This window comes from Mobula birostris, chromosome 13, assembly GCF_030028105.1.
Source record: "Mobula birostris isolate sMobBir1 chromosome 13, sMobBir1.hap1, whole genome shotgun sequence".
Classification (NCBI taxonomy): Eukaryota; Metazoa; Chordata; class Chondrichthyes; order Myliobatiformes; family Myliobatidae; genus Mobula; species Mobula birostris.
The window spans coordinates 79450397-79478372 of NC_092382.1; the positions used below are offsets into that span (position 1 = coordinate 79450397).

Here is a 27976-nt window from a genome sequence, read left to right on the forward strand (position 1 = left end):
GGCGGGCAAGTGGAGTCTCTGCCTGCGGCGGAAAACCCCACCAGTCACGTGATCCCATTTGCCCCTCCCATTTGACCGCGGATGGGCAGCATCTGCGTCTGTTTCCGAGGCCCCGCCCTCCGGATGATGTAACACTGACGCCGCGCATGCTCACTGCATCCAGATGGGTGGTGTTTTCCTTTCCGCTCAGTGCTGAAGCCGATTCATCTGCGGCAGCGGGATTGGGAAAGGTCGCGATCACTGTCCGCGGGCCGAAGTTTTCACTTTCCCATCGGTGAGACCGATCCCGAGCGGGGAGATCTGATGTTGTCCGTGATCCCCGAACTGAGGGCCAGTTACTCATTCAGTACCCAGTTATCTGGGCTCGTCAGAAATGTGTCGACTTCACTGAATCTGCGTTGAACGATCCAAACCAGGAGCCCAGGCTGTCTATTTCCACAGAATTGAAATGGGAGTCCCGTCAGCCGGTCACATGAGGCTGTTTTATCGCAGATCTGCCCCGCCCTCCGCTTTGTGACGTAGGATCACGTGGTGTGCCAGCCGTGGGGGTGGTGTGTGAGTGGCAGATTCAGCTGTTGGCTCTGTGAGGCTGGGTCCTGGTGTATCACAGTTTTTGATCCAAGTAAAATGGACCCGGGGTCGAGCTGCCCGAGTTTATGAGCCGCTGAGTTCTGGGATCAGATCTTTGTTTCTGGAGTTCCTTTGGAAACAATGACTGCTGATCTGAGGAGAGACTCGAGGAAATCTGCAGATGCTGGAATTCAAGCAACACACATAGAAGTTGCTGGTGAACACAGCAGGTCAGGCAGCATCTCTGGAAAGAGGTACAGTTAGGACAAGGGTCTCGGCCCGAAACGTCGACTGTACCTCTTCCTAGAGATGCTGCCTGACCTGTTGCGTTCACCAGCAACTTTTATGTGTGTTGCTTGTAACCTGAGGAGAGGATGCGTTCCCATTCCATCCTCACAGGTAGTGGCTGCTCTGTGTTTGCATCAGTAGAAATAAAATAGACCAGTGTTCAAACTGTGTTTGGAAATTCCCCCTCACTGTCTATCAGGCAGTGGAAATTAAACATAAACACAAGATGCAGGAGATCTGCACTAAAAACTGAAAATGTGTGAGGCCATTCTGATAAAACGTTATTAACCTGAATCGTTACGTTCGTTCCTCTCCCTACAGCTGTTCCTTACCTGCTGAGTGTTTCTGGTAATTCCAGTTTTTTTAATGTCACTCACCCTGGTGTGGTTTATATTTCCTGAAATGAACCTGTTTTAACCTGGAAATGCAAATGGCTCGTTCTGTGATAGTAGAACATGAAAGAAAGCACAACTTTTCCCTGGTACCAACTTGTCTGTTATTCCTGGAAATGTGTCCTGTACATTTGTTGCTATCAAGGTTTACAAGAATAATCTCAGGAATGATCGGCTTTATGTATTGTCACGTACCCCGTGACGGGTTAAAGAACCAGCAGAAATTGAAAACAGTTTGGAGTCCTGTATTGCTATTAACTAATACTATTTATTAGTAACTATGCAATACAGTAATATAAATGCAGATATATCAAACAGGTTAGCAATGAATATGGAAATCAAGCTTCTTCAAGTCTAAGGGTAAAGAGATAGTCTTACGATGATGAGTAAAGTTCAGTTCAGTTTGTGGTATTGAGTTGAGTAGTGATGGAGAGAGAGAGAGAGGGAGAGATTTGAGTCTTCAGGTGAGCTGATGCTGTTGATCTTCCCGTTGTCCTCTGAAATCCTTTTGAAGTCACTGACTGTGACCACAACAAAGGGGGCCGTTCTTCTGTGGTGGAATTATCAACCCACGCGAGGGTTGGACACACAAATAGCTCCCCACCGGTCACACCCTTTTCACACTTCAAGAGCCACTGATCGATTCTCCAAAACCCACCTTTTCTATGGGCACAACAAAGCTCATTCAGTGTCCAAAACCATTGTGTCTGTAGGTCTATCATCTGACCTTCTATTTATCTCACCGCACTGAATACCAACTGCCAATCAAGTAGCTCCTCCCTTCTCTCTGTAAGAATACAGAAGCTGAGAGTGTCCCTGCAAAAGTGTAAACATACTGCCGAAAAACCATAACATCATCTCAAAGCAGTCTTCGTCTCTCTCTCCTTCTTTCTCTCTCTTTTAACAAGGTGTCTGGTGTTGAATACCCCTCTATCTCTCTTTTCAAAAGCACAGTTCATAGGGGTAATTCACGACCCCTGTCACACCCCCTTCTTCAAAAAAAAATTGACACAGGCAAAACTTTTAGTTTAAATGGAAATTACAGAGTTTAAAACAATACATGTATAATTTTCAGATAACAGAGCAAAAACGTGTACAATTTCTAACTTAACATCTGGATAAATAATCAGCTATAATATTGTCAGTACCTTTCACGTGTTTGATTTTCAGGTCATATTCTTGCAATATCAGACTCCAATTTAACAACCATCTATTTTTATCCTTCATCTTAGTTAGAAACACCAATGGATTGTGATCCATGTAAACCACAAGTTGTCTCTGGGCAGGACAAATATAGACTTCAAAATGTTGTAAAGCCAGAATAAGTGCTAGTAATTCCTTTTCAACAGTGGAATAATTTTTCTGGTGCCCATTAAATTTCTTGGAGAAATAAGCTACTGGGTGTTCAGTGTCATCCACACCCTTCTGTAACAGTACTGCCCCAGCAAGTTCGTCACTAGCGTCTGTTGCTATAGAAAATGGTTTGGAAAAATCAGATGCTTTGAGCACATGATGATAACATAGGATGGTTTTTAGTTGTTCAAATGCCTCCTGGCAACGGTCACTCCATACAAATCTTTCACTCTTCGCTAGGAGTTTTGTTAGGGGGAGAGCAATGTCAGCAAAGTTCTTACAAAACTTACGATAATACCCAACCATTCCTAAAAATCTCCTCAAAGCTTTCTTGCCGGTTGGAACAGGAACCTCAGCAATAGCTTGAACCTTGGCCTGTACAGGAGCCAGTTTGCCCTGGCCTACTACGGAGCCCAGATATGTAACTGTGGCATAGCTAGATTCACTCTTATCCAGGATCACAGTAAGATTGGCCTTGGAAAGTCTTTCAAACAGTTTTTCTAGACCTGCAATATGCTCTTCTTACATGTCATTCCAGACCACTAAATCATCAATATAAGCCCCCGTGTTTTCTAAACCTCTAATCATAGAATGGATCATTCTTTAAAATGTCCTTGGAGCATTTTTCATCCCGAAGAATAAAACATTATACTCATACATTCCAGATGATGCCAAAAATGCTGATATTTCCTTAGCCCTCTCTGTTAAAGAAACACCCCAGTATCCTTTTAACAGGTCAATTTTTGTAAGGTATTTAGCCTTTCCCACTCTATCAATACAGTCATCCACTCTCTTTCCTTGTTCCTTCTTGTTTCCAGTTTCTTGTTCAACCATTTTACTTTTCTCTAAATTCATTCCGTAAGGATGCTCTTTGATCGGCTGGGCTGAATTTACAATGACGTCATGCCCTGCAGAGGTACACTGTCTTAGAATGTCAGGAAATAAATCTTAATGCTTGCTAATTAATTCTTGCAATTGTTTTTGCAGTGTAGCTTCCAACTGATGGACCTTATCAGTAATATTTTTCAAAACAATGGAATTCTTAAATCTTGTTGATACTAGATTCAAGATTCAAAAAACTTTATTGTCATTCTAACCATGCATCAGCTCTGCAGGGCAGAATGAGACAGCGTTTCTCAGGGGCAGTGCAATCATAACATAACAAATGCAACACTAAATAATAAACATAACAATAAATAGTAAAACACAACAGCCACATGTCAGTTAAAATCAGTTATAAGTGTCCAGTGCAAGTTAAAAGTGTCCAAAGCAGAGTCAGGTGGAGCAGCTATTTAGCAGTCTGACTGCCTGTGGGAGAGAGCTGTTGTGGTTTTAGTTTTGATGCTCCTGTAACGTTTGCCTGATGGCAGAAGAACAAACAGTTCATGGAGAGGGTGTGAGGGGTCTTTACTGATGTACCGTGTCTTCTGGAGGCATCGACTCTGAAAGAGGCCTTGGACAGAAGGTAGGGAAACCCCAATAACCTTCTCTGCTCCCCTAACCACCCTCTGCAAGGCTTTTTTTGCAGCTGGAGTACCAGGTTGTGATGCAAAAGGTCAGCACACTCTCAACCACGCCTCTGTAGAATGTAGTTAAGATGTTAGTGGGGAGTGATGCTTGTTTAAGCTTCCTCAGAAAGTGCAATCTCTGCTGGGCCTGTTTCACAATCCCAGTGGTGTTCCTGGACCAGGTGAGATTGTCCGAGATCTGCACCCCAAGGAACTTGATGTTTTCCACTCTCTCCACTGTGGAGCCGCTGATGCTGAGGGGTGTGTGCTCAGTAGGTTAAAATGATTCTGCACCTCTTCCCCAGCCATCACAACTCCATTTGTTTTCATAACAGTACCCACAGGTGCTACCTTATCAAACAAGTGTTTTATTTTAATTTGAACATTCTGCAAACTTTCCTTTGCAAGGTCACAGACCTTGTTAAGTCTCTCCCGCATATTGACCCATATTTCCAAATCAGACCATAGTTCTCCGAGTAGGGTCAAAGGTCATTTTGGCCTGTGACCACACACAGGTTCAAATAGACTACACTCCAATGATTTTTGAATCGAATCTCCAACAAATAAGAGTAGGGGAACCCCCTCATGCTGTTTTTTTTTTTCCATTTTCCACACAATATGTTTTAATCATGGCCTTAAGAGTGGAGTTGAACCATTCCAAGGCTCCCTCGGACTCTGTGTGATATGCAGATGACCCAATGTACCTAGCTCCCAATTCTACGACTATCCCCTGGAATGTTCTCGAAGTAAAGTTACTACCCTGGTCAAATTGAATTTCTTTGGGGAGACCTACCAGTGTGAAAAACTTACTGAGTGCTTTTACCACAGTCTTGGCCTTGATGTTTCCAAGAGGAACGGCTTCAGGGAACCTAGACACAGCACATATAATTGTTAACACATATTGATGACCAGCTGCAGTCTTTGGAAATGGGCCTACACAATCCACTATGAGCCTGGAAAAAGGCTCACCAAAGGCAGGTATTGGTCTAAGTGCTGCTACTTGAATAACCTGATTAGATTTCCCTCAACCTGACAGGTATGGCAAGTCCTGCAAAAATTTACAACATCCTTTCTTAAATTAGGCCAGTAAAGTTCCTTCATAATCCTGTTTCCCCCGGCATTTTTAAAGTATGACTATTCACTGTCTTTCTCACTCCATGATGTCCACCTAAAGGCATACTGTGAGCCATGTTTAAAATTTCAGCCCTGTAAAGTTTCGGAAGCACTACCTGATGCACAACAGCCCAATCCTCACTTGCAGGCACAGTGGCTGATCTCCACTTCCTTATCAACACCCCATCTTTAAGATAATATCCTGCTGACTCTCTCTGAACCTCCTCTTCTGTGAGAGCTGTCTCCTTTAAAGCCATCATTTCAGAATCTCGCTTCTGTTCCTCTATAAATTCCTCCCTCAATAAGGACAAACCTTTCCCATACACCTTACTCTCATCACCTTCACTACCCTCCAAGTCCTGCTGGAATATGGAAGGTAGAAAAGTCTATCACACATCATCATCTTGGAGAGGTGTCAACCTCCCCCTCATTGTTTACTAAACTTAGCATGATCACCAGACTTATAAAAACCATGTGTATATTGTGGAAGATCCACTCATCCAAACAATCCACTTATCTGATTTCTATGACCTCTTTTTTGACTTGTTTCCATAGCAACTCCTACAGATGGCTTTTTCTCAAAACCGTAACTAATGCGTGGCTGAGGGATTGGAGCAGGGGGCAGGGATTCAAGTTTTTGGATCATTGGGACCTCTTTTGGCGCAGGCATGACCTGTACAAAAAGGACGGGTTACACTTGAATCCTAGGGGGACCAATATCCTGGCAGGGAGATTAGCGAGGGTTACTGAGGTGACTTTAAACTAGAATGGTTGGGGGGTGGGAATCAAATTAAAGAGGCTAGGCGAGAGGAGGTTAGTTCACAACAGGGGGCTGGGAACCAGTGCAGAGAGACAGAGGGGTGTAAAGTGAGGGTAGAAGCAAAACGTACTAAGGAGAAAAGTAAAAGTGGCAGGCCGACAAATCCAGGGCAAGCATTAAAAAGGGCCACTTTTCAACATAATTGTATAAGGGCTAAGAGAGTTGTAAAAGAGCGCCTGAAGGCTTTGTGTGTCAATGCAAGGAGCATTCGTAACAAGGTGGATGAATTGAAAGTGCAGATTGTTATTAATGATTATGATATAGTTGGGATCACAGAGACATGGCTCCAGGGTGACCAAGGATGGGAGCTCAACATTCAGGGATATTCAATATTCAGGAGGGATAGACATGAAAGAAAAGGAGGTGGGGTGGCGTTGCTGGTTAGAGAGGAGATTAACACAATAGAAAGGAAGGACATAAGCCGGGAAGATGTGGAATCGATATGGGTAGAGCTGCGTAACACTAAGGGGCAGAAGACGCTGGTGGGAGTTGTGTACAGGCCACCTAACAGTAGTGGTGAGGTCAGACATGGTATTAAACAGGAAATTAGAAATGTGTGCAATAAAGGAACAGCAGTTATAATGGGTGACTTCAATCTACATGTAGATTGGGTGAACCAAATTGGTAAAGGTGCTGAGGAAGAGGATTTCTTGGAATGTATGCGGGATGGTTTTTTGAACCAACATGTCGAGGAACCAACTAGAGAGCAGGCTATTCTGGATTGGGTTTTGAGCAATGAGGAAGGGTTAATTAGCAATCTTGTCATGAGAGGCCCCTTCGGTAAGAGTGACCATAATATGGTGGAATTCTTCATTAAGATGGAGAGTGACATAGTTAATTCAGAAACAAAGGTTCTGAACTTAAAGAGGGGTAACTTTGAAGGTATGAGACGTGAATTAGCTAAGATAGACTGGCAAATGACACTTAAAGGATTGACGGTGGATATGCAATGGCAAGCATTTAAAGGTTGCATGGATGAACCACAAGAATTGTTCATCCCAGTTTGGCAAAAGAATAAATCAAAGAAGGTAGTGCACCCATGGCTGACAAGAGAAATTAGGGATAGTATCAATTCCAAAGAAGAAGCATACAAATTAGCCGGAAAAAGTGGCTCACCTGAGGACTGGGAGAAATTCAGAGTTCAGCAGAGGAGGACAAAGGGCTTAATTAGGAAGGGGAAAAAAGATTATGAGAGAAAACTGGCAGGGAACATAAAAACTGACTGTAAAAGCTTTTATAGATCTGTAAAAAGGAAAAGACTGGTAAAGACAAATGTAGGTCCCCTACAGACAGAAACAGGTGAATTGATTATGGGGAGCAAGGACATGGCAGACCAATTGGATAATTACTTTGGTTCTGTCTTCACTAAGGAGGACATAAATAATCTTCCAGAAATAGTAGGGGACAGAGGGTCCAGTGAGATGGAGGAACTGAGCGAAATACATGTTAGTAGGGAAGTGGTGTTAGGTAAATTGAAGGGATTGAAGGCAGATAAATCCCCAGGGCCAGATGGTCTGCATCCCAGAGTGCTTAGGGAAGTAGCCCAAGAAATAGTGGATGCATTAGTGATAATTTTTCAAAACTCGTTAGATTCTGGACTAGTTCCTGAGGATTGGAGGGTGGCTAATGTAACCCCACTTTTTAAAAAAGGAGGGAGAGAGAAACCGGGGAATTATAGACCGGTTAGCCTAACGTCGGTGGTGGGGAAACCGCTGGAGTCAGTTATCAAAGATGTGATAAAGACGGAAATACTTATGTGCATTCTCCTGCAGGGGTTTGAGATCCAGTTGTCAAAGGGAAGGCAGGTAAGAACTGCCACCATCTGACAAGTGGACTGCCTTAGTCAGGTTACAGCTATATGTGTATATATATATATATATATATATATATATATATATACACTAACCCCAGACATTACTATTGGAAGATGTTATTTGAACTGGTACGCCCACCAAGTCTGTTGGTGCAAAACTTAATTACTTAGATAAGAGAGTTCGCTAAATCAAGGTTTTAATTACAGATGGATGCACTGTCCCAGCCTTATCAGTTATTCCCTTTGCAAGGCCCTGACTAAATTACAGACAGATGATCATTCCTGTGATTATTCCCATCACTTCGCTATCCAGCCCGATTAAAATTAGTTCCCAAAGATTCAACTCCTCCTATTTTTCTGGACTCCAAAGCGGCATTGGACTATGTTAACTGTAGTTTGGTTGCAGCCGAGGTTTGAATGGTTTTAGGTCTGGTGAATTATTGTTATTTCAGAAAGAAAAGAAGCTTTCAAGATTTCTGACTTACTTCAGATGTCCTTTGATCGATGGACCATTTAAAGAAGATGTGAACTTTTTGATGTGACTGATGAATGACATTTCCGAAATCTGTTTGGTTTACTGAGCGAATTAACACAGCGAACAGATTATTAACCAGTTTGATTATTTGTGCCTATCCTCTTTTTTCCATTAACTAAGTTACAGTGTTCATAGTTCATAAGGACTTTTTCTTATATATACATAGTTGGGAGTGCTTAGAAGATAGATAGTTAGTTTTCTCTTCTAAAAACAGATTTTCATTGGGTGTGTAAGTTAAATGGAAAATGGTGCTGATTTTTCTTCCTTAGAGATTACAAAGACATTCTTCTTTTTGTTTAACTTTATGGTTTTGGCATTTTTGGAGATTGTTTCTGCATTCCCCAGCTTATTTTTAAGGATTAAGTATAAACATTTTTTTCCCTCTGCAGGGCTTTCCTATTTTAGGGCTGTGTGTTTTTTTCTGTAACTGGGGGGAGGAATTAAGGAAAGCTTTTAAAATCACCATTAAAATGGGCAGCTCGCAAAGTGTGTCTCTTTTTTTACTTCTATGGGGACGCATTTTGGCTCTTTTTGTCCAAATTTCGGGCTTTTCAGTGTGATGGGAGGACTGGGGTTAGTATTGAGTTATAAGATTAATTGTAGGATTAATTTTAGTTTTCTTTATTGTATTTTTTTCCCATTACGGAGTTCCGGAGCGTGCGTGTTTTGTATATGGTTATACTTATCACCGCCAGTTTTGATTAGCCTGCGCTGGTATGCGTGTAATTATGTGTTAAATAATTTCTTTATTTCGTGGTAGCTAAACAGATAATCATTATAAGTTGGAACGTATGTGTTTGGAATCATCCTATTAAGTGAAAGAAGACTTTTAAAATCATTAATCAATTCCAACCCAATATAATTTTTGTTCAACAAACACATATCAAAACGGGCGATCAAAATAGGTTTTTTTAAAATGTGGAAGGGCCTTCAATTTCACGCTACTTGGCAAAATAAAACAAAGGGAGTATCTAATTTTATTAAATCTAATATTTTGTTTATCTAAGAAGACATTGTGTCAGATATTAATGGTAGATTTTTAATTGTTAAAGGAACAATTTGTAATAGAAAAATTGTCCTGGTTAATCTGTGTGGACATAATGTAGATGATCCTCCTTGTTTTTAAAAATGTATTTACTTTATTGCCGGATTTAAATGAATATAGGTTGTTAATGTTTGGTGATTTCAACTGTTGTTTAAGTCCTTTGATTGACAAGAGTTCAACCAATCAGTGGCTTCCGAGTTGTTCTGCATCACTTATTAACTCCTTTTTAATTGATTATTGCCTGGTTGAGGTTTGGAGACATTGCATCCAAATGATAGAGATTATTCTTTTTTTTCACATGTTCATATAAAAAAAAATTGAGATTCGATTATTTTATAACTGATCTCCGATTTCTGTCCAAAGTCCAGAAATGTGAATATGATGCTATCATTTTCTCGGATAATGCGCCTTTAAACTTAGCTTTTGAATTGAATTATGTCGTTATAGCATATTTGCTTTGGCGTTTTCCAGAAAATTGATTACAAAGTTTGGACTTCGTCAAATTTATTGAGACTCAGGTAATTTTTTTTTTCTTTTTAATAATATGGGAGATGTGTCAAAATTGATTATATGGGATATATTTAAAGCATACAGTGTTTTGCGCGGTCAGATATCTCCTATTTAGCTAAGCTTAAGAAACGGACGAAAACAGAGTTAGATAAGATTTCAAAATAAATTAAAGACTTGCGGAATAATTATGCAATCTCTCCTAACAGTGATTTATTCAAACAAAGGGTTGAACTACCATCACAATATAATTTATGATCAACTTATTCTAATGACAGAAATTTTCTTAAATTGAAAAGTCAATTTTATGTGTTTGGAGATAAAAATAATAGGCTTTCTTTTTAAATCTTTCTATTGGACAGAATGCAACTTGGACAGAAATTTTCAAGTTCTGTCCAAGTTGCATGCCATCTTGGACAATGTCTCCCATCCACTACATAATGTACTGGGTGGGCACAGGAGTACATTCAGCCAGAGACTCATTCCACCGAGATGCAGCACAGAGCGTCATAGGAAGTCATTCCTGCCTGTGGCCATCAAACTTTACAACTCCTCCCTTGGAGGGTCAGACACCCTGAGCCAGTAGGCTGGTCCTGGACTTATTTCCTGGCATAATTTACATATTACTATTTAACTATTTATGGTTTTATTACTATTTATTATTTATGGTGCAACTGTAACGAAAAGCAATTTCCTCCGGGATCAATAAAATATGACTATGACTACCAAGTTCATAAACATAATAACAACAGTGATATGAAGAGATTGGAATTACCTTATTGTTAATAAACATATACAAAGTACTACAAATAGTACATGTGTAATAGACTTCCAAACTCTCGATATAGTTAATCATGAAGAAAAAAATAAATAAAAAGAAAGGGATGTTGCAAAGAAGAACCCCAAAAATCAAAAGAGAGCTAAAAAATAGAACTAATTGCTAAACCCCCCAGAAAAGCAAACAGAACAAAACCAATATATTAGATTAGATCGAATACATTCATTAATGTCGTCAGCTCAGCTCCTCTATTCACATATTCTAAGTTAGTAAAAAGGATTCGGAAAAGGTCAAACTACATCATATGAAAATGTTGAATAAATAGCTTACAAGTCTCTTCAAATTTAACCGAAGGATCAAAAATTACACTTCTGATTTTTTCTAAATTGAAACATGATATAGTTTGGGAAAACCATTGAAATGTAGTCGGGGGGTTGGTCTCTTTCCAATTCAATAAAACGGACCTTCTGGCCATTAATGTAACAAAGGCAACCATCTGACAGGCTGAAGAGGATAAAGGTCTATGTTCCATCATTGGCCAACAAAAAATTGCTGTAATAGGATGGGGTTGTAAATAAAAATGCAAAACTTTTGAAATAATATCAAAAATAGCTTTCCAGAATTTTTCCAAGAGAGGGCAGGACCATAACATACGAGTCAAAGAAGCCACCTCAAAGTGACATCTGTCACAAATAGGATTTATATGGGAGTAAAAACGAGCTAGATTAACTTTAGATATGTGGGCCCTATGCACTGCCTTAAATTGTATCATAATATAGTTAGCCCATATAGAGGAAGATATATAGGTAAGTGAAGTTGAAGTTCCCTTTCCCATTCATTTTTAAATTTATCAGATCTACCTGGCTGTATTTTCATAATTATGTCATAAATAGTTGTTATTAATCCCTTCTGATAAGGATTTAAACCAAAAATGTTGTCGGTGACGTCAGTAGAGTGTGAAATCGGAAAGGTAGGCATCATTGCTAATAATAGTCATAATGAGCTGCTAATAATCAGCTGTTAGCATCTCAGATAAAAGCAGCTACAGCCGAAAGACCCACTTTAAAAATTCAGAAGAGAGATGGTAGTTTATCATGTAATTATGAAGACATTAATACAAATTTTCAAGACTTTTACATTGACGTTTATAAATCTCAGTTTTCAGTTGATCCTTCTAAAATGAATGCCTATTTACAAAAGATCAATTTTTCTCAAATTTCTGTTGATGATCAACAAACTCTTGATGCTCCTATCACTGAAAATGAAATTCAGAAAGCTTTTTTTTCCAATGCAATCTGGTAAAGCTCCTGGACTGGATGGTTATTCTGTAGGATATTATATAAAAGAATGAAAAATTGCTTTCTCCATATTTGTTGGAAATGCTTAAAGATTCTCTTTTGATAGGAGAGTTACCTCCCACATTTTATGAAGCTTCTATTTCTTTAATTCTTAAGAAAGATAAAGACCCAACACACTGTGCTTCATATAGACCTATTTCATTATTAAATAAGGATGCTACAGTTATTTCAAAAATAATGGCTGATAGGCTGGAGAATATACCAGCTAAAATGATCTCTTAGGACCAAACAGGTTTTGTAAAGGGCCGTTATTCCTTCTCTAACACTCGGAGACTGTTAAATGTTATATATTCATCCTTTTCTAAGACTCCCCAAATGCATTGTCTCTCTCGATGCTGAAAAGGCATTTGACAGAGTTGAATGGAAAACTTATTTAACGTTTTGGAGAAATACAGCTTTGGTATTAATTTTAATAAGTAGATTAGAATGATATCTGAAAGCTTTATTGCTACACTTATTACCAATAATTGCAGATCTCCTTTTTCTCGGCTTTCGCAGGGTACGAGGCAAGGATGTCCACTAAGTCCCCTGTTATTTAATTTGGTGCTGGAACCCTTGGCTATTGCACTTTGTGAAGCTAAAGATATCCATGGGATTTTCATAAATAGGACTATTCATAAGATCTCCCTTTATGCTGACAATCTCTTAGTTTATATGTCGAATCCTGAAGAATACATTCCTAGTTTATTGAAACTATTAAACGAATTTGGAAAGTTTTCGAGATATAAATTAAACCTTCATAAAAGTGAATTAGTTCCTCTAAATGATTCTGCTTCTATATATGATGACATTCCTTTTAAAGTTTGTAGATGGAATCCACTTACACTGTTAGCCGGCCGAATTCATGCAGTTAAAATGATGATTTTACGAAAATATTTATATGTATTTCAAAATATCCCTTTGTTTAACTAAGAAGCTTTTTGATCAGGTTAACCCTATTATCTCATCTTTTGTTTGGAATTGTCATAAGGTGGTGGCTGGGAACGGACCCAAGTGGAAGACACAGACACTGAAGTACTAGGGACAGGACTAGGATACAGGGTGAGGGCTAGGACATTGACACAAAAACCAGGAACCCAGAACAGGACTGGACAAGAGAGCTAGGAGCCCGGGCTTGGACTCCGAGCCAGAGACTGGAGAAGGATCCAGAATCTGGGTCTTGCCTCTGGCTCGGACCCCACAAGTAGGCAAGGACGTGACTTGGCTGGCAGGCAGGACGAGGCTGGAGTCTTCAGGCTTGAGGTGAGGCAAGGCTGGAGGCTGGAGACTTGAGGCGAGGCTGGAGGCTGGAGACTTGAGGCGAGGCTGGAGGCTGGAGACTTGAGGCGAGGCTGGAGGCTGGGGACTTGAGGCGAGGCTGGAGGCTGGAGACGAGGCGAGGCTGGAGGCTGGAGTCTTGAGGCGAGGCTGGAGGCTGGAGACGAGGCGAGGCTGGAGACGAGGCGAGGCTGGAGGCTGGAGACGAGGTGAGGCTGGAGTCTTGAGGCGAGGCTGGAGGCTGGAGACGAGGCGAGGCTGGAGACGAGGCGAGGCTGGAGGCTGGAGACTTGAGGCGAGGCTGGAGGCTGGAGACTTGAGGCGAGGCTGGAGGCTGGGGACTTGAGGCGAGGCTGGAGGCTGGAGACGAGGCGAGGCTGGAGGCTGGAGTCTTGAGGCGAGGCTGGAGGCTGGAGACAAGGCGAGGCTGGAGACGAGGCGAGGCTGGAGGCTGGAGACTTGAGGTGAGGCTGGAGACTTGAGGCGAGGCTGGAGGCTGGAGACTTGAGGCGAGGCTGGAGGCTGGAGACGAGGCGAGGCTGGAGGCTGGGGACTTGAGGCGAGGCTGGAGGCTGGAGACGAGGCGAGGCTGGAGGCTGGAGTCTTGAGGCGAGGCTGGAGGCTGGAGACGAGGCGAGGCTGGAGACGAGGCGAGGCTGGAGGCTGGAGACTTGAGGTGAGGCTGGAGTCTTGAGGCGAGGCTGGAGACTTGAGGCAAGGCTGGAGACTTGAGGCGAGGCTGGAGGCTGGAGATAAGACGAGGCTGGAGGCTGGAGACTTGAGGCGAGGCTGGAGGCTGGAGACGAGGTGAGGCTGGAGGCTGGAGTCTTGAGGCGAGGCTGGAGGCTGGAGACTTGAGGCGAGGCTGGAGGCTGGAGACGAGGCGAGGCTGGAGTCTTGAGGTGAGGCTGGAGTCTTGAGGCGAGGCTGGAGGCTGGAGACTTGAGGCGAGGCTGGAGGCTGGAGATGAGACGAGGCTGGAGGCTGGAGACGAGGCTGGAGACTTGAGGCGAGGCTGGAGACGAGGCGAGGCTGGAGGCTGGAGACGAGGCGAGGCTGGAGGCTGGAGTCTTGAGGCGAGGCTGGAGGCTGGAGAATTGAGGCGAGGCTGGAGGCTGGAGACGAGGCAAGGCTGGAGTCTTGAGGCGAGGCTGTAGGCTGGAGACTTAAGGCGAGGCTGGAGGCTGGAGACGAGGCGAGGCTGGAGACTTGAGGCGAGGCTGGAGGCTGGAGACTTGAGGTGAGGCTGGAGTCTTGAGGCGAGGCTGGAGGCTGGAGACTTGAGGCGAGGCTGGAGACTTGAGGCGAGGCTGGAGGCTGGAGACGAGGCTGGAGACTTGAGGCGAGGCTGGAGGCTGGAGACGAGGCGAGGCTGGAGGCTGGAGATGAGACGAGGCTGGAGGCTGGAGACGAGGCTGGAGACTTGAGGCGAGGCTGGAGACGAGGCGAGGCTGGAGGCTGGAGTCTTGAGGCGAGGCTGGAGGTTGGAGACTTGAGGCGAGGCTGGAGGCTGGAGACGAGGCGAGGCTGGAGGCTGGAGTCTTGAGGCGAGGCTGGAGACTGGAGACTTAAGGCGAGGCTGGAGACTTGAGGCGAGGCTGGAGGCAGGCTTGGCTGGAGACTTGAGGCTTGGGGTCTTGAAGCTTGGCTTGTGGCGTGGCTCGAGGCTTGGGGTCTTGAAGCTCCTCCTGAGCAGGGCGCGGATCACCACCCGCCAGAGAAAAGGGACAGGAAGGGACAGAACTAACCGTAGGGTAACGGCAATACGGCCTGGCTTGCCCAACAGAGGCAAGGGATAGGAAGGGACAGAACCAACCGTAGGGTAATGGCAATACGGCCTGGCTTACCCGACGGAGGCTAGGGACAGGAAGGGACAGAGCCAACCGCAGGGTAATGGCAAGACGGCCTGACTTACCCAGTAGAGGCAAGGGACAGGGAGGAAGCTAGGTGCAGGGTGGCTCCAAGACTACAGGCAAGGCGATGCGAGAGTTACTGGAAAGACAAGGCAGGGCTTCAGGCGTGGAAACAGAAGGCAGGGGAAAGGGTACAAGGAGTAAGGACAAGAATATCTAGCAGCCATACCCTGGTCTCTGGAGGTATTAATGTAGCCAGCCCCAATGAGAAATAGCTGCCTCAATTAGTGCTCAACAGGAACAGAAACAGGGTAGACAGGAAAACCTGGAGCAAGGGTTGATGGACCGGACCATTAACCGGAATGCAAATTTCACGGTCCGGACCATGACAGGAAAAATAAAAGACTAAGAATTGATATATATCATTTACAAAAATTAAAAGAGGATGGAGGTCTTGCTCTGCCTAATTTAAGAATGTATTATTGGGCTGTTAATATACATTATATGTGTTTTTCGTTAAATTGGACTTATAAAAATGAACGATCACCTTGGGTTGATTTGGAATTGAAAGCTGTGAAACAGTTTCATTTAACCTCATTATTAGGACCTTCTATACCTGTACAACTGGCCAAAATTGCTGAATTAAATTTATATCCTGTGATTAAGCAGTCATTATGAATTTGGTTCCAGTTTCGTAATTTTTTTTGATCTCAAAAAATTTAAACTTTTTAGTTTATTGAAATTATTTATTTAAACCTTCATTAAGAGATCCTACCTTTCTTCTTTGGAGGAATAAAGGAGTTTATTGCTTCATTCATCTGTTCCAAGATGGCCGATTGATGTCTTTTGAGAGTTTAGCAACTAAATACTCTCGCTTGTATTCACATTTCCTGCAATATCTTTAGGTCTGTCTCTTTTACAAGAATATTTAAGTAATTTTCCATATATACAGGATTCTGTCCTGTTATATTTTATTTCAAAAATGAGCCCTTTTGTGAAAGGTTTTATTGGGAAAATTTATAATTTATTGTTACAACAGCATAATTACCCTTCACTTTAGATTAAGCAAGATTGGAAGACAGAGCTTAACATGACCTTGATAACAGAGGATTGATTGTGGATTTTGAAGTTGGTTAACTCTTCTTTGATTTGTACCAGTCACTCTTTAATTCAATTTAAAATTGTACATCATTACTATTTGACAAAGGAGAGACTGTCAAAAATGTTTCCGAATGTTGATAGTCAGTGTGATAGATGTAAAACTGAGACAGCTATATTGACACACATGTTTTGGTCGTGTTCTGTATTGAAACATTTTTGGAAATCTATTTTCTCGACAATTTCTAAAGTTTTAAAAATTAATTTATAACCTCATAAATTGACAGTTTTGTTTGGTATAATCCCTCAATGTATTCATGGTATTTCTCTATCAGACCAACATGTAATTGCATTTGTGACGTGATTGGCCAGAAGGGCTATTTTGTTGAAATGGAAAGATGCTTCTGCTCCTACTTTGATACAATGGTTCTCTCAGGTGATGCTATGTCTTAGTTTGGAGAAAATCAGAAGTCGAACTTTTGACCCTCGATCTTTAATAATAATTTTGTTGATCTTTAATAATAATTAATAAAAAAGATTTTAAAAATGAAAATCAGTTATTCCCTTTGCAAGGCCCTGACTTAATTACAGGCAGATGTTCATTCCTGTCCTTATCAACGAGTAGTCCTCTCTGTACTCAAACAAGGGTACAATATATAATGTTATGAACTAATGAGGGTATAATGTATAATGTTATCAGCTCTCAGTGTGTCTCTCTGCAAGCTGCAGAGAACTGGTAATGAGCCTGTCTTAGCTAACCGCTGAAGACAGAGTTTACTTCAGTTCAAACATTCCTATTCAGTCCCAATTATTCTTTCAGTCAGAGGTTACATAGGTTCAAAATGACTTTTTTATATATCCTCAATTTCTCAGGAGGATTCAGGGGAAATATTTATGTACAATATAGAAACTGGTGTTATCTGTGTGTATTGTGGCAATGCAGAAGTTGCTGGATAATTTACAAGTGGGAAGAAGTGGAGTGATATTTGGAAATCTGACTTATAGAAGCGCAATTTAGCAAGCAAACTACATATGGAAAATGTGCAAAAGCTCTGGGGAGAAAATCCTTCATTACCCGTTACAGGCCTGCTACATAGGTTGTGTGAGCGCGCAGATGAACTCGATCGATCCCAGAGAAGATCAAAGTTCTTATCGACAGCTGTTAAAATTAATACCTCTCTATATAAAATTCACTGTGCACATGTTATCGCTGGGTATAAAAATGCACAGTACAAGATTTATGTGCACACTGGTCATTACAAATTAGAGGGGACATTGGTGGGAAGGTGGGGAGACCTCCAGTGTCCCTGATGCCCTCACCTACAAGATGTGCATCCAGCTGCAGCTTGTAACCCTGCACTTTAAGGAGTTGGAACTTGAAATGGATGAATTCCGGATCATCCAGGAGTTGGAGGGGGTGATAGATATGACATGAAGAGAGGTGAGTTACACCTAAGGTGCAGGTCACTGGAAACTGGGTGAGAGTCAGGAAGGGGAAAGAGTTTAAATAGCCATCACAGAGCACTCTTGTTGCTATCCCGCACAACAGCAGGTGGACCACTTAGGAAACCGTTGGGGGGATTACCTGGCAGAGGAAAGTCAAAGGGATGAGAGGGGATTTGTTCGTTAGGGGAACAGAACAAAAGGGGAATAATATGCTAGTGGTAAGGATTGCTAGTGCTAGTGTGGGGGGAAGGGTGATGTGGTTAAAATAAGTTGAAGTGGGAATGGCAGAACAGATAGTGGAGAGGGTGAATTGAATTGACTTTATTACATACATCCTTCACATGCACAAGGAGTAGAAATCTTTATGTTACATCTCCGTCTAAATGTGCATTATGTAATTTATACTACAAACCCCATTTCCAGAAAAGTTGGAATATTTTCCAAAATACAATAGAATCAAAAATCTGTGATATGTTAATTCATGTGAGCCTTTATTTAACTGACAAAAGTATAAAGAAAAGATTTTCAATAGTTTTACTGACCAACTTAATTGTATTTTGTAAACATACACAAATTTAGAATTTGATGGCTGCAACACACTCAACAAAAGTTGGGACAGAGGCATGTTTACCATTGTGTTACATCACCTTTCCTTTTAATAACACTTTTTAATCATTTTAGAAATGAGGATACTAATTGTAGTAGATTTGCAATTGGAAATTTTGTCCATTCTTGCTTGATATAAGACTTCAGCTGCTCAACAGTCCGTGGTCTCCGTTGTCTGATTATCCTCTTCATCATGTGCCATACATTTTCAATAGGAGATAGATCTGGACTGGCAGCAGGCCAGTCAAGCACACGCACTCTGTGTCTACAAAGCCACGCTGTTGTAGCCCATGCAGAATGTGGTCTGGCATTGTCCTGCTGAAATAAGCATGGATGTCCCGGGAAGAGACGTCGCCTTGATGGCAACATATGTCTCTCTAAAATCCTAATATACGCCTCAGAGTCAATGGTACCTTCACATACATGCAACTCACCCATGCCGTGGGCACTGATGCACCCCCATACCATCACAGATGCTGGCTTTTGCACCTTTTGTTGATAACAATCCCAATGGTCATTTTCACCTTTGGCACGGAGAACTCGAAGCCCGTTTTTTTCTGAAAACTAGCTGAAATGTGGACTCATCTGATCACAGCAGACTGTTACACAGTCTTTCGTTCCATCTGAGATGAACTCGGGCCCAGAGAACTCGCCGGCGTTTCTGCATAGAGTTGATGTATGGCTTCCTCCTTGCGTAATACAGTTTCAAGTTGCATTTCTGGATGCAGCGACGGACTGTGTTGAGTGACAATGGTTTTCCGAAGTACTCCTGAGCCCAGGTGGCTATAATTGTCACAGTAGCATGACTTTTCTGTGCACTTTTCAATCTTATTTTAACTCTGTCCCAACTTTTGTTGAGTGTGTTGCAGCCATCAAATTCTAAATTTGTGTATATTTACAAAATACAATTAAGTTGATCAGTAAAACTATTGAAAATCTTTTCTTTGTACTTTTGTCAGTTAAATAAAGGTTCACATGAATTAACATATCACAGATTTTTGTTTTTATTGCATTTTGGAAAATATCCCAACTTTTCTGGAAATGGGGTTTGTAATTTATAATAAATTGTTTGTACATAGGACAGTCAATATAACATAGAAATGCAATTGTATCAGCATGGATTAATCAGTCTGATGGCCTGGTAGAAGATGATGTCCCAGAGCCTGTTGGTCTTTTTGCTGTGGTACCGTTTCCTGGATGGTAGCAGCAGGAACAGTTCGTGGTTGTGGTGAATTGGGTCCCCAATAACCTTCGGGCCCTTTTAACACACCTGTCTCTAAAAATGCCCTGAATAGTGGGAAGTTCAACAAATGCGCTGGGCTATCTGCACCACTCTCTGCCAGGTCCTGCGATTAAGAGAAGTACAGTTCCCATAAAAGGCAGTGATGCAGCCAGTCAGGATGCTGTCAATTGTGTTCCTGTAGAAAGTCCTTAGGATTTGGGGCACCATCCCAAACTTCAACTGTCTGAGGTGAAAGAGGTGCTGTTGTGTTTCTTTCACAACTCAACTGGTATGTACAGACCATGTGATATCCTTGTTGATGTTTATGCCGAGGAACTTAAAGCTGTTCATACTCTCAACCCCAGATCCAGTGATGTCAATAGGGGTTAGCCTGTCTCCATTCCTCCTGTCGTCCACAATCAGCTCCTTTGTTTTTGTGACAATGAGGGAGACGTTGTTTTCTTGACACCAGTCAGATGTTGTTCAGACCTCAGATAGAGTCAGCAATCAAACGTTTGAGCATGGTGCGATGAATGTGCTGAGCTGTGTATATCACAATGCAAGAAGCATCGTAGGAAAGCTAGATGAGCTCAGGACAGGGAATTATGATATTGTAGCCATTATTGGAACTTGATTGCACCCAACAATCTGAGGGATGTAGAGGAACAAGTTTGTAGAGAGATCGCAGACCATGCCAAGAAACAAAGATTAATTCAGAAAGTGATTTTAACTTTCCATATATTGACTGAGCCTCCCATTCTGTAAAAGGACCAGATGGGGTAGAGTTTGTCAAGTGTGCCCTTAATCAATACGTAGAATTCCTGACGTAGAAGTGTGCAATAAGCTATTAGGGAATGATCCAGGGCTGGTGACAGAAATTAGCGATAATAATGTCATGAAATTCAAAGTAAATAAGGAAAAAGAGAAGTCTGGTCCATGGGGTGAGATTCTAAATCGGAGAAAGGTCAATTTTGATGGTATCAGATTGTTTTGGACAGGCTGTTTTCTGCAAAGAAGCACTTGGTAAGTGGGAGGCCTTCACCAGGGAAATTTTGAGGGTGTAGAGTTTGTTTGTGCCTGCCAAAATAAAAGTTGAAAGGTGACTGGTGCAGGGGACCTTGGTTTTCAAGAGATAATGAGGCCTGGGACATTTCTTTCCCAATGCCTCAGACTTTTGGGGACCCAGACTCATTAATGACTACAATATCATAATTCCATGCCCTGAGCTCATATGACTTTTTTTTTAGTCATCTTCTGTTAGCTTCTAAAAACTTCCCAATAGGTTTTGCTCTTTTGTTTCCCCTCTCTTTGGCTTTTATGTTGATGTTGGCTTCTCATTTCAGCCACGGTTGTGTCCTCCTGCCTTTCCAATGCTTCCACTTCTTTGGGATGTATCTATCACTCAGCTCCAGAATTGCTCCCAGAAACTCCAGCCACTGCTGCTCCTTTGTCACTCCGACCGTATCCCTTCCAAACAAGTTTGACCAGCTTCTCTGTCATAGAAACATGGAGTAGTTCAGTACGGAACCAGCCTATTTGGCCCATCTAGTCAATGCCGAAAAACATTTAAGCTGTCTAATGCAACCACCTGCACCTGGACCATTGCCCTCCATTCACCTACCATCCAGGATCCCATCCAAACTTCTTCTAAATGGTGAAACCGAGCTCATATTCAACTCTTGTGCTGTCATCTCATTCCACACTCTCACGACAATTTCAGTAAAGAGCTTTGCCAAATGTTCCCGTTAAATTTTCCCCTTCCCCACTTACGCATGACTTCTGGTTGTCATCCCACCCAAACTCAGTGGAAAAAGCTGCTTGCATTTACCCTATCTATACCCTCATAATTTTGTAGACTTCTAACAAATCCTCAAAATAATGTGTAATTTCCTTTTTTAGGTGTATAAGATGATGAGGGGCATTGATGGTGTGGATAACCAGAGGTTTTTTTCCCAGGGCTGAAATGGCTAACACGAGGGGGCATAGTTTTAAGGTGTTTGGAAATAGATACCGAGGGGATGTCAGGGGTAAGTTTTTTACCCAGAGAGTGGTGGGTACATGCAATACACTGCCGGCTATTTGTGTGAGAGTGTTTCAGTTACTGTGGGGCCAGGCACCCATGCAGCTCAGTGGGAACAGGGAATAATACCAATGGAGAGAGTCAAACTGAGCCAGGTCACAGATTGGAGATGGCAGAAATACCCCATTCCTAATGAGACAGGGAGACTATCAGAGAATTTGATGCTCATTCCAGATACCAGCACTGTGCCCAGTTAGAAGATGATTTCTCTCTCCAACTTGGGTTGAACTTCACTGTAACAGTGTGATGTCAGTTCACGCCTTAGCAACTGAAGTGATCTCATCTGAAATGTTGTCCTTCACCCATTGATGGATTTTGTAAATCTTTTCATAGGTTAAAAATGGCAAGGAATTTGTCTACGGGAATCTTGAGAACAACACGCCAGTTTTGCTGTCTCAGCCCAGATATTTAAGAAGTGGAGCAAGGGATTCACTCAATCATCCTTCCTGCTCAGACTGTGGGGAGGGATTCACTCGATCATCTGACCGACTGGCATGCCCGTCATTTTACACATGGGGAGAGGCCGTTCATCTACTCAGACAGCAGGAATGGATTCACTCAGTCATCTCAACTGAAGGTACGTCAGCAAGTTCACACTGGATAAGGCCATTCCTCTGTTCTGTGTGTGAGAAGGGATTCAGTTGGTCATCCCGCCCATGGACACACCAGTCAGTTCACATTGGACAAAGGCTGGTCATCTGCTGAATTTGTGGGGAAGGATTCACTCGGTCACCTGACCTAATGGCTCACCAGCGAGTTCACACCGGGGAGCGGCCTTTCACCTGTTCAGACTGTGGTAAAGGATTCACTCGGTCATCCACCCTAATGGCACACCAGCGAGTTCACACCGGGGAGCGGCCGTTCATCTGTTCAGACTGTGGGAAAGGATTCACTCGGTCATCTGACCTAATGGCACACCAGCGAGTTCACACCGGAGAGCGGCCGTTCACCTGCTCAGACTGTGGGAAGGGATTCACTCAGTCATCTACACTGAAGGAACATCAGCGAGTTCACACTGGAGAGAGGCCGTTCACTTGTTCAGACTGTGGGAAGGGATTCACTAGGTCATCTAAACTGAAGGTACATCAGAGACTTCACACTGGAGAGAGGCCATTCACCTGCTCAGACTGCGGGAAGGGATTCACTCAGTCATCCGACGTACTGGTACACCAGTCAGTTCACACTGAGGAGAGGCCGTTCACCTGCTCAGACTGCGGGAAGGGATTCACTCGGTCATCCGAACTACTGGTACACCAGTCAGTTCACTCTGGGGAGAAGCCATTCAACTGCTCAGTCTGTGGGAAGAGATTCAGTCGGTCATCCACTCTTCAGAGACACCAGCGAGTTCACACTGGGGAGAAGCCATTCAACTGCTCAGCCTGTGGGAAGAGATTCACTCAGTCATCCCATCTACTGAGTCATCAGCGAGTTCACACTGGGGAGAAACCGTTCACCTGCTCAGAATGTGGGAAGGGGTTCACTCGGTCATCCCAACTACTGGCACACCAGTCAGTTCATACGGGAGCAACCGTTCACCTGCTGTGAATGTGGGAAAGGAATCATGTAGTCATCTCATCTGCAGAGACACCAGTGAGTTTACACCGGGACGAGGCCGTTCAGCTGTTCAGACATTGGGAAGAGTTTCTCTCAGCCTTCTCAATCAAACGTGCATCATTGAGTTCACACTGGGAGAGACGGTTCACCTGCTGTGAATGTTGGAAGGGATTCCCTCAGTAATCTAACCTTGTGACACACTATCGGGTTCACAGTGGGGAGAAAGTTTCAATAAGCTGCATGCTGGATATTTGTCCATCACCGTTGCTGAATGCAATTTCGAGAGTGACTGTCGGTGCTGAACTCTGCAATTATTGCTGCTGCTCACCACACCCAGTCCTGCACCCTGGTCACTGGGCATGGGAGGAGTTTCTTCTGCTGCACATTCACCTTTAATGGGACTGGAGTTTAATATTCTGGATAAGAGACCAATAAATCAGTTCTATTTTGAACACTGTCTCCGGTACTTAGTGAATTTATAACACACCTAGTGTACAGTAGACAGTCAACTCAGGCCGGCTGGACCCTACCAGTGATTCTGTTCCATGACAGTCCTTTTGAATTCTCCCCTGTTGTTCACCTCTCGCTCTGCCTGTGGTGATGGGTTCCAAATAGTCTCCACTCTGTGGGTGAAGAGGTTTCCCTTGAATTCTCTGCAGACTGAAGAAGTCAAGTTGACTGCAATTCTATCTGACATGCTCTTCTCCCCTGAAATCTCTGGGCTGAGGAAGAATGACATTGGTAGTTAACCTCCTCATTCATGGCTGATTTCCACATTATGGGTCATGTTCCCTGTTTCTGAAGAGTTAACATAGAAGCATAGAAAACCTACAGCAGAATAGAGTCCCTTCAGCCCACAAAGATGTGCTGAACATGTCCCTACCTCAGAAATTACTCGGGTTATCCGTAGCCCTCTATTTTTTCTGAGCTCCATGTACCGATCCAAAAGTCTCTTAAATTATCCTCCCCCACTGTTGACGGCAGCCAATTCCACCTGCTCACCACTCTCTGTGGAAAACACTTACCCCTGACATCTCTGCTGCACCTTCTCCCCAGCACCTTAAACCTGTGCCCTGTTGTGGCAGCTATTTCAGCCCTAGGAAAAAGCCTCTGACTATCTGCATGATCAATGCCTCTCATCATCTTATACACCTCTATCAGGTCACCTCTCATCCTCTGTCTCTCCAAGGAGAAAAGGCCAAGTTCACTCAACCTGTTTTCATAGGCATGCTCCCCAATCCAGGCAACATCCTTGTAAATCTCCTCTGCACTCTTTCTATGGTTTCCACACCCTTCCTGTAGTGAGGCGACCAGAACTGAGCACAGTACTCCAAGTGGGTTCTGAATAGGGTCCTATATATCTGCAACATTCCCTCCCGGCTCCTAACTTCAATTCCACAATTGATAATGGTCAATACACCATACACCTTCTTAACCACAGAGTCAACCTGTGCAGCTGCTTTGAGTGTTCTATGGACACAGACCCCAAGATTCCTCTGATCCTCCACACTGCCAGGAGTCTTAAATTAATACTACATTCTGCCATCATATTTGACCTACCAAAAGGAACCACTTCACATTTCTCTGGGTTGAACTCCATCTGCCACTTCTCAGCCCAGTTTTGCATCCTATCAATGTCCTGCTGTAACCTCTGACAGCCGTCCACACTATCCACAACACCCCCAACCTTTGTGTCATCAGCAAACTTACTAACCCATCCCTCTACTTCCTCATTCAGGAAATTTATAAAAAAAGTCACAAAGAGTAAGGGTCCCAGAACAGATCCCTGTGGCCCACCACTGGTCACCAACCTCCTGGTTGTGCCCAGCTGGGAATCAGCTATTCTGGATTTGGTGTTGTGCAATGAACCGATTTAGAGCACTTAAGGTAAAACAATTCTGAGGGGCAAGCGATCTTAATGTAATTGAATTCACCCTGAAATTTGAGATGGAGAAGCTAAAGTGAGACGTATCAGTATAACCATGGAATAAGGACAACTGCAGAGGCATGAGAAAGGAACTGGTCAAATTTGATAGGGAAAAAAAAGCACTGGCAGGGATGATGGCTTAGCATCAGTGGCTGTAATTACGGGAAGGAATTCGGAAGACACGGGATATATACATTCCGAAAAGGAAGAACTATTCCAAAGACAACATCACACAACCTCAGCGAATGAGAAGGCAAAGCCAACATAAAAGCCAAAGAGAGGGCAGATCACAGAGCAAAAATTGATGGGAAGTTAGATGATTGGGAAACTTTTCTGAACAAACAAGAGGCAATTAAAAAAGTAATTAAGAAAGAAAAGATGGAATATGAAGCTAGCTAATTACATTAAAGCTGATACCAAATGTTTCTTCGGATAAATAAACTGTAAAAGAGAGGCAACAGTGATATTGGACCAGAGGGAAACGATGTCTGGTGAGAGTGGGGTGGGTAGTAATCGTGAACAAGGAGATGGCAGGTGAACTGATTTAGTATTTTGTTTCAGTCTTCATTATGGAAGCAACCAACGGGAAGGTGGAAGTCCAGATGTCAGTGTCAGAAGTGTGTGAAGTTGCCGATACTCGAGAGAAATTTCCTGTGAAACAGAAAGGTCTGAAGGTAAATAGATCACCTGGACCAGGTGGTGTACATCCCAGAGTTCTGGAAGAGGTGGCCGAAGAGATTGTGGAGGTATTAGTAATGATGTTTCAAGAATCAATGAAGTCTGATATGGTTGCGGAAGACTCCAAATTTGGAAATGTCACTCTGCTATTCAAGAAGGGAGAGAGGTAGAAGAACAGAAGTTTCAGGACAGTTAGTCTGACCTCATTGGTTGGGTAGATATTAGTGTCAGTTGTTCGGGATGTGTTCTCAGGGCACTTTGAGGCACATAATAAAATCGGCCTTCAGCATGTTTGCCTCAAGGGAAAATCTTGCCTGAACAGTGTGTTGAAATTCTTTGAATTTATTGAAGTGGTAATAGCAAGATAGACAAAGGAGAATCGGTTGATGATGTGAACCTGCACTTTCAGAGGGTGTTTGACAAGGTGCTACACATGAGGCTGGTTAACAAGTTATGAGCCCATGATATTACAGGTGTTCCAAACTTCATGGGTATCTTGTGACTGTCTTATGACCATGATGATACAATGATACAAAGATTGGAGGTGTAGTAGACAGTGAGGAAGGTTTTCAGAGCCTGCAGAGGGACTTGGACCAGATGGAAAAATGGGCTGAAAAATGGCAGATGGAGTTTAATACAGACAAGTGTGAGGTATTGCACTTTGGAAGGACAAGCCAAGGTAGAACATACAGGGTTAATGGTAAGGCACTGAGGAGTGCAGTAGAACAGAGGGATCTGGGAATACAGATACAAAATTCCCTAAAAGTGGTGTCACAAGTAGATAGGGTTGTAAAGAGAGCTTTTGGTACATTGACCTTTATTAATCAAAGTATTGTGTATAAGAGCTGGAATGTTATGATGAGGTTGTATAAGGCATTGGTTAGGCCGAATCTGAAGTATTGTGTTCCGTTTTGGTCACCAAATTACAGGAAGGATATAAATAAGGTTGAAAGAGTGCAGAGAAGGTCTACAAGCATGTTGTCAGGACTTGAGAAACTCAGTTACAGAGAAAGGTTGAATAGGTTTGGACTTTATTCCCTGGAGCGTAGAAGAAGGAGGGGAGATTTGATAAAGGTATATAAAATTATGATGGGTATAGATAGAGTGAATGCAAGCAGGCTTTTTCCACTGAGGCAAGGGGAGAAAAAAAAACAGAGGACATGGGTTAAGGGTGAGGGGGGGAAAGATTAAAGGGAACATTAGGAGGGGATTCTTCACACAGAGAGTGGTGGGAGTATGGAATGAGCTGCCAGACGAGCTGGTAAATGCGGGTTCTTTTTTAACATTTAAGAATAAATTGGACAGATACATGGATGGGAGGTGTATGGAGGGATATGGTCCGTGTGCAGGTCAGTGGGACTAGGCAGAAAATGGTTCGGCACAGCCAAGAAGGGCCAAAAGGCCTGTTTCTGTGCTGTAGTTTCTATGGTTTCTATGATGTAATTAAGTACGTGATGAGCATGATGTAATCGTCTTGTGGAGGTCACATGATGTAATTTTCCCGCCGATGTGAGGTCACGTGATGACATGTACTCACCAGGTATATAAAGAGAGACCTCTGGTGCGATGTAGTTAGTTTTTCCAGTTGAGTTTTAAGTTTAGTTTGTTATTTAATTCGTCAGATACTCTGTTATGCTGCATATTCGTTTAGTTTCCCTCTAAAGTGGAGGTCTATTTTCTATTGTGTGTAGTATTGGAGAGTGAAGACCTTACTAAAGTACAGGAACTCACAGAGTCAAGTAAAGCTGATGTCGTTCGGCTCTCTTGGAGAGGATCGACCTTTATTGAATCTTTGTTCAAGAAATAGTGACCTGCATCTGACATATCATCTGCTAAAGCAGGAAGAATTGTGCAGTAACTATTCTCCAGAGGAAAAGGTCAGTTCCTTTAAACCATTTTATTTCCGTCGCCGTGAATCCTGCGGACAAGGCAGGTTCCGGCTGGGGTCAGCAGTAATGTCACGTCCTCGAGGAATTCTTTACTTTAGGAAAGTCTCTCCTAACTGACTGTATAAATCTCTCGGACTTTCGAATTTACCATTCTAAGAACTGGGTTCGAATTTACCACTTTAAGAACTGTTTTCGCATTTACTCTTTTAAGAACTGTTTCAGAGTTGCCGTAGATCAGTTAACTTCTGATTAAGTTAGTCGTTTAAATACATTTTGCTACTTTTGA

At 42.8% G+C, this 27976-nt stretch overlaps 1 protein-coding gene across 6 annotated transcripts; it reads left to right on the top strand.

Moving 5' to 3' along the window:
- The first annotated feature begins 163 nt into the window (after positions 1-163).
- On the top strand, positions 164-27976 carry LOC140207029 (uncharacterized). Of its 6 annotated transcripts, XR_011888460.1 has the most exons (6): positions 164-274; positions 9885-9955; positions 12579-14013; positions 21976-23937; positions 25685-25869; positions 27493-27976. XR_011888460.1 is itself a non-coding variant. In XM_072275348.1 (3 exons), the coding sequence occupies exon 3, from the start codon at positions 22384-22386 to the stop codon at positions 23185-23187; it is 804 nt and encodes a 267-aa protein (XP_072131449.1). In that variant the 5' UTR covers positions 164-274; positions 9885-9955; positions 21976-22383; the 3' UTR covers positions 23188-25677. The 6 variants fall into 6 exon arrangements, 1 of the variants encoding a protein (XP_072131449.1); XR_011888459.1 differs by lacking the exon at positions 12579-14013; XR_011888461.1 differs by lacking the exon at positions 12579-14013 and having other exon boundaries at positions 25685-25797.